The sequence below is a fragment of the Rhinoderma darwinii genome, chromosome 2 (genome assembly GCF_050947455.1).
Source record: "Rhinoderma darwinii isolate aRhiDar2 chromosome 2, aRhiDar2.hap1, whole genome shotgun sequence".
In the NCBI taxonomy this organism is placed as follows: Eukaryota; Metazoa; Chordata; class Amphibia; order Anura; family Rhinodermatidae; genus Rhinoderma; species Rhinoderma darwinii.
In genome coordinates this window covers 466,729,944-466,745,030 of record NC_134688.1, presented here as the reverse complement: position 1 = coordinate 466,745,030, position 15,087 = coordinate 466,729,944, and the positions used below count along the sequence as shown (strand labels likewise).

At 45.0% G+C, this 15,087-nt stretch overlaps 1 protein-coding gene across 3 annotated transcripts in view; it reads left to right on the top strand.

The window, feature by feature from the left end:
- The window catches only part of DSCAM (DS cell adhesion molecule), a 425,426-nt gene that overhangs the window by 235,351 nt on the left and 174,988 nt on the right, over positions 1–15,087 (top strand). For all 3 annotated transcript variants that reach the window (XM_075854624.1, XM_075854623.1, XM_075854625.1), the window contains exon 11: positions 9,690–9,863. In XM_075854624.1, coding sequence (XP_075710739.1) covers positions 9,690–9,863 — 174 coding nt within the window. The remainder of the gene's footprint in view (positions 1–9,689; positions 9,864–15,087) is intronic.

Here is a 15,087-nt window from a genome sequence, read left to right as displayed (position 1 = left end):
AGCCATAATAATACCATACAGTGCCATAATAATAACGTCATACAGTGCCATAATAATACCATACAGTGCCATACAGTGCCATAATAATAATACCATACAGTGCCATAATAATAACATCATACAGTGCCATAATAATAACGTCATACAGTGCCATAATAATAATACCATACAGTGGTAGCAATGTTAATACAGTGCTCAGGTACAGGATTGTGGCTTGTCTAAAGGGGGGTGCTGGAGGGCCCCTAGATGGTGGAGTCCCCAGGACAGTTGCCCACCCAATAACCTGGCCCTCCTCATCTGTGGTGGGAGTTTCTTGGGATCTCCAATCCTCTTCATTTCTATCTTACCCTGAGTCTTCACCTCAGGGGTTGGTTGAGCTTCTCCTCCCTCTTCCTTCTCTGAGGACTTCATAAGTTTTGCAGAAGGGGTCAGGATTGTTAGGGGATCTGATCTGGACCCTGCTGCTTTGGTTGTCACTCATTAACCAGTAATACATTTTGGTGGCGTTCCCATTTAATATGATTGTGTGGCCAGATTTTTTAGGGTGTATATAACATTCAGAGACCCCCATAGTCTATATTTGGAAATCCAAAGGAGTACAGTCTTAGGCCTAATTCACACCAACGTATTTCATGTCTGTGTGCTGTCTGTTTAGATAACGGAGACGAAAAACTGACCAATACAATCAAATGGGGCAATTCACACATCTGTCCATTGCGTGAAGCTCACCGCATGTCTTATTCTGCTCCGTTTCTGCAGGTTACTCATTGAAGTCCATGGGTGCGTGAAATTTCCTAGTAAATACTGTCCTTGTGCTGTGGCGGGTGCTGCTGTCACTTGCTGTGGCGGGTGCTGCTGTCACTTGCTGTGGCGGGCGCTGCTGTCACTTGCTGTGGCGGGCGCTGCTGTCACTTGCTGTGGCGGGCGCTGCTGTCACTTGCTGTGGCGGGCGCTGCTGTCACTTGCTGTGGCGGGCGCTGCTGTCACTTGCTGTGGCGGGTGCTGCTGCCACTTGCTGTGGCGGGTGCTGCTGTCACTTGCTGTGGCGGGCGCTGCTGTCACTTGCTGTGGCGGGCGCTGCTGTCACTTGCTGTGGCGGGCGCTGCTGTCACTTGCTGTGGCGGGTGCTGCTGTCACTTGCTGTGGCTGCTCATGGCCGTGAGTCTGTGTCATGCACACATTTGGCACTTAGCTGATTGTTTCTGCTGTTTCCATTGTAATTTATTCATTCCCTCAGGAAATTGAGTGGAAATCTAAATCATCAACACGTGCCCCGCTCTGAGGGAAGGCAAAACAAGAGCAGAAATAATCTCAGGGCGAAATAATAAGTCAATATATAAATCCTATTCCTTATTTAATGGTGGACGCACCTATCTATCTATCTATCTATCTATCTATCTATCTATCTATCTATCTATCTATCTATCTATCTATCTATCTATCTATCTATCTATCTATCTATCTCTCTCTCTATCTATCTATCTATCTCATATCTATCTATCTATCTATCTCATATCTATCTATCTATCTATCTATCTATCTCATATCTATCTATCTCATATCTATCTATCTCATATCTATCTATCCCATATCTATCTATCTATCTATCTATCTATCTATCTATCTCATATCTATCTATCTCATATCTATCTATCTCATATCTATCTATCTATCTCATATCTATCTATCTATCTATCTATCTATCTATCTATCTATCTATCTATCTATCTATCTATCTCTATCTATCTATCTATCTATCTATCTATCTATCTATCTATCTATCTATCTATCTATCTATCTATCTATCTATCTATCTATCTATCTATCTATCTATCTATCTCTATCTATCTATCTATCTATCTATCTCATATCTATCTATCTCATATCTATCTATCTCATATCTATCTATCCCATATCTATCTATCCCATATCTATCTATCTATCTATCTATCTATCTCATATCTATCTATCTCATATCTATCTATCTCATATCTATCTATCTCATATCTATCTATCTCATATCTATCTATCTATCTATCTATCTATCTATCTATCTATCTATCTATCTATCTATCTATCTATCTATCTATCTATCTATCTATCTATCTGTCATCTATCTCATATCTATCTATCTATCTATCATCTATCTCATATCTATCTATCTCATATTTATCTATCTCATATTTATCTATCTATCTATCTATCTATCTATCTATCTATCTATCTATCTATCCAGGGGCATAACTAGGTAAGACTGGGCCCCATAGCAAACTCTTGACCGCCACCCCCCCCCCCCCGGTGCCACAAGCAGCCCCCCCCCTATAGTGCCCCCTGTAGAATGTGCCATACAGCCCCCCTGTAGACAGTGTCACACCCCATTTGTAGATAGCGCCCCCACCTACCCCTTGTAGATAGTGCCATACAGCCCCCTGTAGATAGTGCCATACAGTCCCCCTGTAGATATCGCCATAAAGCCCCCACTGTATATAGTGCTATACAGATCCCACTGTATATAGTACACACAGTCCCCCTCCCTTGTATATAGTGCCACACAGCTCCCCCTTAGTATAAAGTGCAGCACAGCCCCCCCCCCCTTAGTAGAAAGTGCCACACACAAACCCCTGTAGATTGCGCCACACTCAGTCCCCTGTAGATAGAGCCACAGCCCTTCCCCTTGTAAATCGTGCCATACCGTTCCCCCATGTGTATAGTGCCACACAGCTCCCCCTTGTGTATAGTGCCACACAGCTCCCCCTTGTATATAGTGCCACCCAGCTCCCCCTTGTGTATAGTGCCACACATCCCCCCTGTGTATAGTGCCACAAGGCAATGGCGCATCCGAGAAAATTGTAACAGCCAAGGCGATGTCACTCAAACATGGAAAGGTGGGTTTTTGAGGCAGGACTATGTGACTCTTCAGGATAGCGGCACCACACCATGACCCTCTAATGAGTAATTAGCATATAGTGTGCACCGTTTTAAAAGTGGATTTTAAGGATTTTGGTGCATCTGAAAAAAACATACAAGGGAATGTTTGGAAATATTGTCAGGTCATGTATTACCGCATGGTGGAGGTTCATGGGGTTAAAACTAAGAGACAGGTTCCCATTAAATATACTGTACAATGAATTGAGAACAATTCCATCTGCCTGTAAAGGATCTGCCAGGTCCAGCTTCGGGGTTAACTTCCAGATGTAATCAGTCTGCACCTGCTCCTATGTCTGTGAGACTGACTCCAGCTTTCACCACTCAGGGTGGCAGGCTTAGGAGTGGGAGAGCCTATCGCAGCCTGGCCAGACTGAGCTAGCTCCCGCCCTCTGTCTATTTATACCTGCCTTTCCTGTTCCTCCTTGCTTGTGATTCTTTCCGTGTGGTTTCCTGGCCCAGCTACAGCTCCTAACAATTTGATCCTGCTCCATACTGACCCTGGCTTTCTGACTACTCTTCTGCTCAGCGTTTGGTACCTCGTGCTCTCCTGGTTTTGACTTGGCTCGTTCACCACTCTGTTGCTCACGGTGTTGCCGTGGGCAACTGCCCCTTTCCCTTTGCTTTATATTCCCTTGTATGTTTGTCTCGTGCACTTACTGAGCGTAGGGACCGCCGCCCAGTTGTACCCCGTCGCCTAGGGCGGGTCGTTGCAAGTAGGCAGGGACAGAGTGGCGGGTAGATTAGGGCTCACTTGTCCGTTTCCCTACCCCTATCATTACACTGCCCTGCATTTTTGTTATTATAAATATATCCTATATAACTACAGATCCAGAACCAAGCTCGTACATAAATACAGTATCACAACCGAGCTCAGTACATAAATACAGCACCAGAACCAAGCTCAGTACATAAATACAGCACCAGAACCAAGCTCAGTACATATATACAGCACCAGAACCAAGCTCAGTACATAAATACAGCACCAGAACAAAGCTCAGTACATATATACAGCACCAGAACCAAGCTCAGTACATAAATACAGCACTAGAACCAAGCTCTGACATAAATACAGTACCACAACCAAGCTCAGTACATAAATACAGCACCAGAACAAAGCTCGGTACATATATACAGCACCAGAACCAAGCTCAGTACATAAATACAGCACTAGAACAAACCTCAGTACATACATACAGAACTAGAACCAAGCATTGACATATATGCAGCATCAGAACAAAGCTCAGTACATATATACAGCACTAGAACCAAGCTCATTACATATATATATATATATATATATACACACACACAGCACCAATACCAATCTCATACGTATATACAGCACCAGAACCAAGCTCAGTACTTACATACAGCATCAGAGCCAAGATCAGTACATATATACAACACCAGAACAAATGCAGCTCAATTTAGTGCAACCCCTGCAGTATAGGTTTGTACAGCGTAAAACTACAGCTCCCAGCATGGCCCGAACAATGGTGAGGATATGCTGGGAGATGCTGTTTCACAAAAAAAATTCATATCATAATCACACCACCCATCATCACGCTGCAGTTCATACATTGACTACAGTGCTGATTAGCGGCAGAATAAACATTTACATTAAGTGACTCACCGGTGACGTCTCAGATTCTAGTTATTTTCTTTTCCCTCCGGTCCAGACATCTATGATGGATTTCTACCGGCCATGACCCACTTCTGCAGTTTTCCGCTCACATGTCTTCAGCTTCTCACTTTTAAAACATTTCTGCACCTATAAACAAAGTTACAATTCTCAACACCTCTTGCACCTCTAACTATAATATTGCCATACACTGTGTCCCTGATTATAATAGTACCATACACTGTGTCCCACACGCACGCACCGTGCCCCCTGTAGATAGTGCCCCCATAGCCCCCTGTAGATAGTGACCTACATAGAAGCCCCTGTAGATAGTGTCCCACATACAGCCCTCTGTAGATAGTGCCCACATATGGACTCCAGAGCTGCAAGGCAATAGTGCTAACCACTGAGCCACCGTGCTGCCCTACATATAGCTTCCCCTAAAGACAGTGCTCCACATATAGCCCACCTCTGTATATAGTGTCCCACATATAGCCCACCCCTGTAGACAGTGCCCTACATATAGCCACCCTGTTGCTAGTGCCCAACAGGTAACCCACCCCTGTATATAGTGTCCCACATATAGCCCACTCCTATAGAAAGTGCCCTAAAAATAGCGCCCCTATATATAGTGCTCTACATATAGCCCACCCCTGTATAGTGTCTCACATATAGCTTCCCCTGTATATAGTGCCCCACATACTCACATATAGACCCCCTATATATTGTGGCCCACATATAGAATCCCCTGTATATAGTGGCCCACATCCCCACATATAGACCCCCCTGTACATAGTGGCCCACATCACCACATATAGACCCCCCCTGTAGATTGTGCCCCACATACAGACCACCCCTGTAGCTAGTGCCCCACATCCCCACATATAGACCCCCCTGTATATAGTGGCCCACATATAGACGACCCCCCTGTAGATAGAGCCCCCACTATATATAATGCCACTCACAGTTTTATGAGAAAAAAACAAAAACGTTACATGCTCACATGATCCCGTTCCTTTTCACTGGCGATGAAGATCTGCTCTCTTCTGAGCGGGTCTGCAGGAGCTGAACGAGCGTCGTCCAATGACGCTGATTGGCGTTGCAGAATGACTTGCCCTGTCAATCAGCGCTTTTCAAGCATGGAAGCGGCGCGATGACGTCATCACGCAGCTAGCCAATGAGCGTCATTGTAAGGTGCTGAATGGTCGGGCCATTCAGTGCTAATGCATGTATTTGGCTGTCGCTAGCACCGGGACCCCCTCCTATATCTCATATCTATCTATCTATCTATCTATCTATCTATCTATCTATCTATCTATCTATCTATCTATCTATCTATCTATCTATCTATCTATCTATCTATCTATCTATCTATCTATCTGTAATGCCCTACTTGAAACAACCCAGTGTGACTACATTGATAGAACATTTCTCGCTAGTTTTCATTATCACATGCGTGTTATCCCTCTTGGTCAGTCAGCCGGGAGTCCTGTAATAGTGGGGTGTTAATGTTGGAGGATTGGGCATGGATGTCATGAAGAACGTTAAAGTGGAGCAGGAGAGATTTGGTGGCAGAAACTTTATTTGTAGTCTCAAACAATATATACACAGTTCTTGCCAGTGTTAATGGTGCCCATGGCCAATTCCGATATTTACAATCTTCACGCTCTTTGGGAGGCACAAGAATAATCATAGTACTAATCATATATATATTTTTTAAAGCCTGATGCGTGCTTTCGATCACCCAAAGTGCAAAAAAACATGCACAAAGGATGCGGTATATCGCAGCCCTACTCCTAAAGGAGAGAGGCCCCGCATAACCATTCACCAAACCTCTGAGCCAAAGGGCCCTAAGAGGATCGAGGACGGATGGTGCCCCCTTGCCGAAGCTCAGGGAGACCCAGCAACACTTCCACCTGGGCTGCCACCCCAGTGTCTACCTGGGAGTCAGGATCAGGTTTTCACCTCCCCACCTCAGAAGAAGGGAGGCCGGGGTTGCAGGGGAAGACAAAACCAATATGGCCACACAGCTCTTCCCCCTAGACCTCAGGAGGGTCCCAAATGGGTACCGCATCTATAAATAAGTGAATGCGCTGGGATACAGTCTGGACATTCACCAGATCTAAGAATTCCTTATTGCCCCGCCAGAAGGCCGGGTGAATAAGTGTGTGCTCCAATAGCGTAAAAGAGAAGTGCGTGCACATGTACCATCACTCAGTGGGATCCCACCCCTAGTGAGTTCAGGCACCCGAGGGTCACCACTCCTGGGGCACTTGGCACCTCAGGTTTTCAAACTACCTGACCCCTGGCTTCGATCTGGTGGCTGCCTGGTCATCTACAAATGGTACCTTTAAACCAAATGCGTACACCAGGGCACACCACCGTGTGGTTCTCTGCCCCATTCAGCAGAGTTCTGTCATCCCCCTACGATGGCTCGCCTTCCACCGGCAGGGATGATTACTAACCACTGATAAGAACTACTACACTTGATCTTAGCCAAAAGGCAGAGAAGCCGAGTAATTCAGGATTACTGTCCCTTGTTATGGTGGTTGATGGCTGCTTAGCAATATAGGCCCTATAAGCCTGTGCATGGACGGACTCTCCTGTTAGTCTTGCACTACTGCTGGTCACTGCCGGTACACCAAATTTAGCGGTCAGATATTAGTTCTACATTGCTGCTCTGCAGAGTATTATCACAAAATAATCCATCTCTGATCAGACGCAGTCAGAGGCAGACAGGAGAGATAGCGCCTCTATAAATCCAGTGACTCACAGGTGACGTCTTCTCTGGTTGTAGATGTTCTCTTTCCTTTTCTTCTACATCCGGTCCGGACCACCATAACGACTTCTCCTGACTGCAGATTTTGCTTCTGAGACGTCTTTTGCTCCTCAATTCTGCAGCCATCTCCAGCCTATGTAGCCACACAAATAAATTCAGACCCAGAACCGAACCCCTAAATAAGTTATATAAAATTTTAAAAAAAAGTGCACCACACAGTAAAAATGCCATTGTTTGTACCCTCAAAAGTAATAGTGATGTTCTTTGTGCCCGTATACTCAACCAACCGGGCGGATTCCACTTGATAGTACTCGGAGCTCAGGTCACACCAACTTCCTACCATCACTGAACATGGACTGGCGGGCTAACCTCTCTTTTATAGTACAAGCGATGCCCCCAGGCGTGATGACATACGCACCCTCATGCGCCTCTCATCACCCTGTTACAGAGTAACACATGCAGCCCAAAATGGCATCCGGGCCATAAATCCCAGGTGCCGTAAATTTAGATGTGTGAACAAGCCCAGCACCTTGTCCTAACTGGTCAAAGCAGTCACGACACGCAACTGATGAAATCTGCATTGGACATCTTTGTTGTCAGATAGACACCCCTCTCTCCAATGCAGAATATCGAGGCATATCTTCTCCCATACATTGCAGGACAACAGCAACTGCACAAGTGCCACCTAGTGGAGGGATAAAGAAACAACAGCAACGACACAGCATTTCCCTCATGTCAGATCCCCTCTAATTTTCTCTTTTTGCCCACCCAAAAACATTGTGGGGTTGCAGAGGCGAACAGGGGCTTTATTGATCCTATTAGCAGTGAGGATCCTATGTCTTTACTGCAGACGATGAGGGTGGTGGTTAGCGCAGCACAAATCTCAGTTTTGACCCCAATTAGAAAGTATTCTGCAGGGCACAGATCTCTTTAGGCTTTATAAAATCACAATTATTTGATTCCATATTAAAGTGGGGGGGGGGGGGGTCTTTATTTAAATTGCTGGTGACCTTGAATGTATATTCTCCAGAAGGTTGTATTGAGAGGTATCTGACTATGAGGGGGGCATATACTTTCCTAATTATTGGCTGTGCAATAGTCTTGGCCCATATGGACATTCCTGCATAGGACAGAACCCCCTTATTCATTGCAGACTGTGCGGCCAGATCCTAGAAGAACAACAGACAAGTCTGTCCACTTCTCACCGCTTTTAAATAAAATTAAAAAAAAGGGGGGATGGGGAGGGACTGGAGGCCCAAGGGTCTCCGCAAACCCTGATGTGGCCCAGCCCACTGCAGAGGTTGTGCTACTAATGTAAAGCTGTCCTGAATAAGCTGTGTTGTCATCAACATTCCACTAGGTGGCAGCAGTGAGTCACCGAATAGATCCCAGGTCTTCTGTATAATGTTTCTATAGTGTTTTAATATTTGTAGCCATTATAATTGTTTTCTTTCTAACATTATTTGGATCCGCAAAAAGAAAGCACAAATTATACCCTCTGGTGGACCGGCAGGACTGTCGTCATAGACTAGTATTGGGGGACTCCCATAATGAGACAGCCCCCATATTTGCAGCTAATGTGTGATCTAACACTGCTACCTGACTGTTGCATCCTATACAAATCAATAGAACTGGAGTCTGTCATAAGAACTGTGTGACCAGCCAGACCAAACGAGTAGGGTTTTACCTGCAGTAGCCACTAGGGGGTTTTCACTGCATACAGATTTTTCCAGCCCGCTGTATAAATCAATATGCACTAAGCTCCCCCTAGTGGTGGCTGGAGGCAGCCAGAAATGTATTATTTAACTCTTTGTGCAGAGGGGAGCAGGGGATTTTGGGGGGTTTAACATGTGCACATCTTATGTTGGACTTTTAGTGGAGCTCCCAGTAGGGAGTGGAGTTAATTATAAGTTTTGGACCCTTTAATTTATGTTTTTGCCCCTAGGTATAACGCCAACACATATTGACTTCTATGCCAAGATATAAAAAGTTACACAACCTGATTGGATACCATGAAAGTCACATTGTATCTGGCATTACACTTCACACACAGCTGTATAGTGAGCTCCTGTGCCTCTACCATAATATCATTTCACACGCTAAGTCTTATACACCATTCACATCCAAAGCTGCATTCAAAGTTCTGTCAGACATGTGACCTAACAGCTTAGCTCCAACTGTATTACTGCCATCTGAGCTCCCATGATGCATTGCTTTCCGGTAAGAGGTAACCAGCAGGATTTTAAATGCAGCTCTGGATGTGAATGGAGTCGGACACATCAAGAACAGTACGAGATAAATAAAGGCAATGATTTCCAGTTACTTCAGTGTTTTCCTCTGATATGTCTTATATCCGCGCAGGTGCTGGCGTGCCTCAGTTTCAGCCCATCGCTCTGAACGGTCGTATCCAGCTCCTCAGTAACGGTTCTTTACTGATTAAGCACATCCTGGAGGAAGATAGCGGATACTACCTCTGCAAGGTCAGCAATGATGTGGGAGCCGACGTCAGCAAGTCCATGTATCTCACGGTTAAAAGTAAGAACTGCAACCATTTATTTCTTGCTAGCCAGAATTTTATTTCCTAGTCGCCGGACGGGTATTGGCCACTTCTACCACGACAGGACGTCATCCATGGCGATGCCAATCACAATCCACTACATATACAGAATATACCAGGGGCCATAGCGGCAGAACATGTGACTGCTACGGGGCCCGGGGATTGAACTGCTCCCGCTTCCCGACATACGTTTTTCCCGCAAAGCCCGCTCCCTAAGGCTGAGTTCACACGTCGTGGATTTCACGCAGATTTTCAGCGCAGATTTTACACTTTGCAATGCAAAAGAGTGAGATCTGCGGCAAAACCGCAACAAAATCTGCGACAAATCCGCAACGTGTGAACTCAGCCTAAGATGCCGATCCTTCACTGCAACTGGCGGAAGTATAGATTACTTAGATCCCGCTCCTTTAACCCCTTAGATGCCCCGGTCAACAGAGAGTGGGGGGCTAGTTTTTTTCCTTGTAGATGTAGGTGGGAAGGGGTTAACCTATATTTGTCAGTGTTCCCAGTGGGGGTGGGGCCCATTGTAAGTTTTGCTATAGAGCCCTAGGACTCCTGTGTACGCCCCTGGTATATACGTATATCATTAGTAACGTGTATTATCATTATATATTGGTATGACATGCGGACATAATACCGGGTACCGGAGTGAGCTGCTGTAAACTGCTTCAAGTGCTGCCATCTGGTGGCCATAAACTGCAGTCTCCCTTTTTTTGCCTGGACATATCTAGCAATTTGGCAAAGAAATATCCTCATTCCTAAAGTACAAAGTCAGGTAAAATTTGTCAAGTTTTAGTTAAAAAAATAAAAATAAATCTTGATCACTATATAATGAGAAATTATACAACTTTCTAATATGTTTTGTGTTTCAATTTCTCATCATTTTCAAGATCTCTGCTGGCTGTCAGTGTGTGGAAACCTTCATGTTTATATTCTCAGACTGAAAATCTGCCCATTTCTAATTACAATTGTATTCAGCCTAGATAGTCATCCGTGAGTTAAAAACAACCAAACTCCAGACTGATACATTGTAGCAAACCATCATGGAGACTTGCGCTGCCCATGTATTTATCTTACAGAGGATACAATTGTAACAGACTCTCAGTTGTGAGAAGTATTAGGTCTGTACACGTTTCCAGCCTCTGGATGTAAACAAAACAGTCTTCATCCGTGGACTGCAAGCAGAGATCTTGAAAATTACAAGGAATTGAAACACAACATATATAAAAACGTCGCAGAACATTTCATTATACAGAGATTAAGCGTTATTCACATAGATCCGGAAAACCTCTTATATCATGGTGTTTATGTACTTTTTTCGGCACCATTTTCAAGATCTCTGTTTGCTGTCAGTTAATGGAAACTTTCTGGTTTATATTTAGCGTCTAAAAACCTGTCCTGACCTAGTGCTATTCACACAGCTGAGGGTTTGTTATAATGTATCAGTGCAGACTGGAGTCCAGGACAGAGGAGAGATTTGCGCTGCGGCTGTGTTTAGCTCACAGAGGATTGTCTACACTGGTACATTGTAACAAACCTTCAGCTGTCCACAGGAAACGATCAGGAGTGGTTTTCAGCTTATGAATGTAAACAAGAATATTTCTAATTGCTGAAAGCAAGCAGAGATCTTGAAAATGGAACACAAAGTATTATTTGTGACATTTTATAAACGCATTTACGCCATTTCTTGAAGTATATAGGTAGAGCGACGGGATGATACATAGGCGGCAATATTGTGACAATTTAGCGTCTGCCTTGGCTGTTGATATTGGACAAAAAATTTTATAAACGTTTTTGTTTACATCATATTGTTTTACGTAATTGCGCCTATTCCTCCACGAGCCCCGTATCGCCTTATAATATTCCTCTTGATTATTCAGTCAGTATATATATGGTCGGGGTCTCTGGGGGGGGTTCAGTACGGCGACTCCTGGTAGCCATTAAGTGATCCTGCATAATGTGAACTACAAGGTGACCCTTCCCAGAGCCGCCAGCAGGAGGCAGCGAGCCGGACGCACTGCAGGCTGATCTCCGGCTGACATTTTTATTTATTTTTTGCTCATTTTTTTTCCAGCCGGAGGTTACAGCAGCATTTTCCCAGCATGCATTGCGCACATTCAGCTGCAGAGACAAGAACGCGTCTTTATATAAACGAGTAAAATATAATGTATAAGGGGGAACCCGGCCCCTCCACCTGCTCCGCACACACATGAACCGGTCGCGTACGTGAAGTAAAGCCGAATTCGCCATCCAAAGAGCATTCCCCACCCCCTCAATTAAAGGAACATCCCCAGTAAATGTCAGGCCCCCTGCACACGAGCGCATATTTCATCTGTAATTACGGACCCATTCATTTCTATGGGCTACAGACACCTTTCCGTAAAAACGGATGGAAGTCCTAGAACACGTCCTTTTTTTTGTCCGTAATTACGGCACGGACTTCCCATAGAAGTCTATGGGCGCTTCCGTAATTACGGACGACGCTATGCGACGCCAGGGGATAACCCAAGATTCCTCCCTGTTTTTTTGGGTGGATTTGTAAATACGGATGCACTACGGACCGTGTTTACGGATGATTTGCGGAGGACAGTAAATACGGATCTGTATTTATGGATGGATGAAAGATGCGGTCGTTTGCGTGGGGCCAAGTCCTTGGGTTGTCGTCTTCTTAAGCCGGCCATACACATTAGATGTATGCCGTCCGACTGCCGAAGCTGCCGATTTCGGAGGTTCCGGTCGACCACCTGAGGCTCTGTTCACACGCTGACTAAAAAACGTCTGCAAATACGGAGCTGTTTTCAAGGTAAACCAGCTCCTGATTTCCAGCCGTTTTTTTAAGCAAACTCGTGTTTTTCACGCCCGTTTTTGGAGCGTTTTTTCTATGGAGTCAATGAAAAATGTCCTCAAGCAGTGACATGCACTTTTCTTTTTCACAGGCGTTTTTTAACGCAGCCGTTTTAAAAAAACGGCCGCGTAAAAAAACGGCCCGTCAGAACAGAACGCTGTTTTTGGCATTGAAATCAATGGGTAGATGTTTGGAGGCGTTCTTCGCACGTTTACGGCCCAAAAAACGGCCAAAAATAAGCTTAAATAAACATAGCCTCATGTGTATGGTGGCGTGCCGACTCCCCCCTGACATCTGTCGTATTCCAAAATGCCGATCCTTTTGTTCGTAAAGAGATATGTCGCTCCCAGAGGAATCTGGCAGCGACTTCCGGACATCTCCCCATGCAGTAGTTGGGAGGAAAATCCGTGGGCCCAACGACAGCATTGTAAAGTTCATGGCCAGCCTTAGGGCCTGTTCACATCGGCGCTGTGCTTCCGTTGAGGGGTTCCCTCCGAGGTTTCTGTCGGGTGACCCCTTAACGGAAACCATAGCTTCCGTTTGCACCACCGTTGATCTCAATGGTGACGGAAACTTTGGTAATGGTTTCTGTTTGTCACCGTTGTTTAAGGGTTCCCTTGTGTTGACGGAATGAATTGCGCACTCAGCTTTTCCAGACTCCTGAATGGTGTGACACAACCCCTGCTCTTGTATTGACGTATAACTTGCCAGATTTGCCAATCAGGTGTCTGGAAAAGCTGGGTGATCACCGCTTCTGGAGATATAACAGCAGTCATATTGGAGTCCTAATGCTGCCCCTGCCCTGAGATGTTTTTTTATTTTAGGGGTAAAATGGCAAGTTCCCCCGATTGTCCTGTCTGACTCTCCAAGTTGAATACAGCCCTAGAAGACATCATAGACAGGACAATCGGGGCACTTGCAATTTACGGCAAATTTATTTGGATCTTGGATCGATTTACATTTTGGGGCCCATTCAATATAATCATCCCTGATTTATATTGAATGGGCCCCAAAACCGTGGCAAAAAAGCGCAGGCAGGATAAAATCTGCCTCAGAATTCCCGAAGGATAATTGTCCTGTGTAAACGGCAGCGATCAGCAGATGAACGGGCAACCGCTCGATCATCTGCTGATCGTATCGTATCAAAAAAGTGAAATATTATCGTTGTCGGTTACACATCTTGGTGTGTATACAGGGAGACGCGCTGCCGACATGATAACAATGTATGGGGACCAGCGATCAGAGTAACGACCTCTCGTCCCCATCCATAGCTCCGTGTGACAGGAGCAAACGAGCGCCGATCAACGATGTCGCGCCGATTATTGGCCAGTGTAAAAGTGCCTTTACTTTGACCCTGTACTGGATGGCTCTTATATTTAGACACGGTTTGCTATGGTTATTCGTGCACTTTATGACAGTTCACCATATAGGGGGCGCCAACAAATATACAGGGCACCATCCAACTTAAGACCGGCCTTGCCTGCACTGGTTCTTGTGGGGTGCAGTCACACGCAGCAGATTTTCACCTGCAGGAATTTATGCAACAAAATCTTGCCCGTAGTGCGGAGATCGGTGTGTCACATATGGGAGGCTCCATAGCTTGGGAGGGGGCATGTGCACCTGGCGCTGAGTGCCAGAGGGGGGCACCAATAAGCCGCTCTGCCTTGGCTAGCGTAATTAGGTACAGGGATAGGGCGGTGAACTGATTATTTGCCCCGGGTAAAGGAAAGCCTAGCTGACGCATTTCACAACGCATTTCAGATGAGGCATTTTAATATTTGGCATATATTTTTTTTTTCTAGTCCCGTCCTTGTGCAAATATGAAGGAGAAATCTGCGTTCCCCTATGTGAGATAATCAGGCAGCAGATGTATCCCTTCATGGGTACAGAGAGGCTCCGGCTGATATCTGAGCGAGGTCACGCAGCTTTCATATGAAATATTTAACAAAGTTTAACTAAAGCGACTGTAGTCGCCGCTGCGCCGCGTTCACTTATCACTACAAAGCCTCTTTGAAGTGGGAAGGCTGTGAAATACCTTAATCTCCTCCGCTGAAAGACAGAAAGGAGATGCAGATTCTGAAGGCTCGCAGAGTCGGCTGCTTAAATCCTTATCTAGCGGAGTCACATTATGTAACGGCCGCCGCCGCCGCGCAAAACAGCCATACGATCGTATAAATGCCGGGTGCGTCCAATACATGATCGGACGCAGGACAAATAAAATAGTCTTTTTTGTTTTTTCATTTATAGATTTTTTTTCATTATTTTAAGTTGTTAATTACACTTTTTTTTTACCTATATTTTTTATATATATTATATTTTTAACTATTTTTGCTTCTATAAATACTTGTATATTGGAG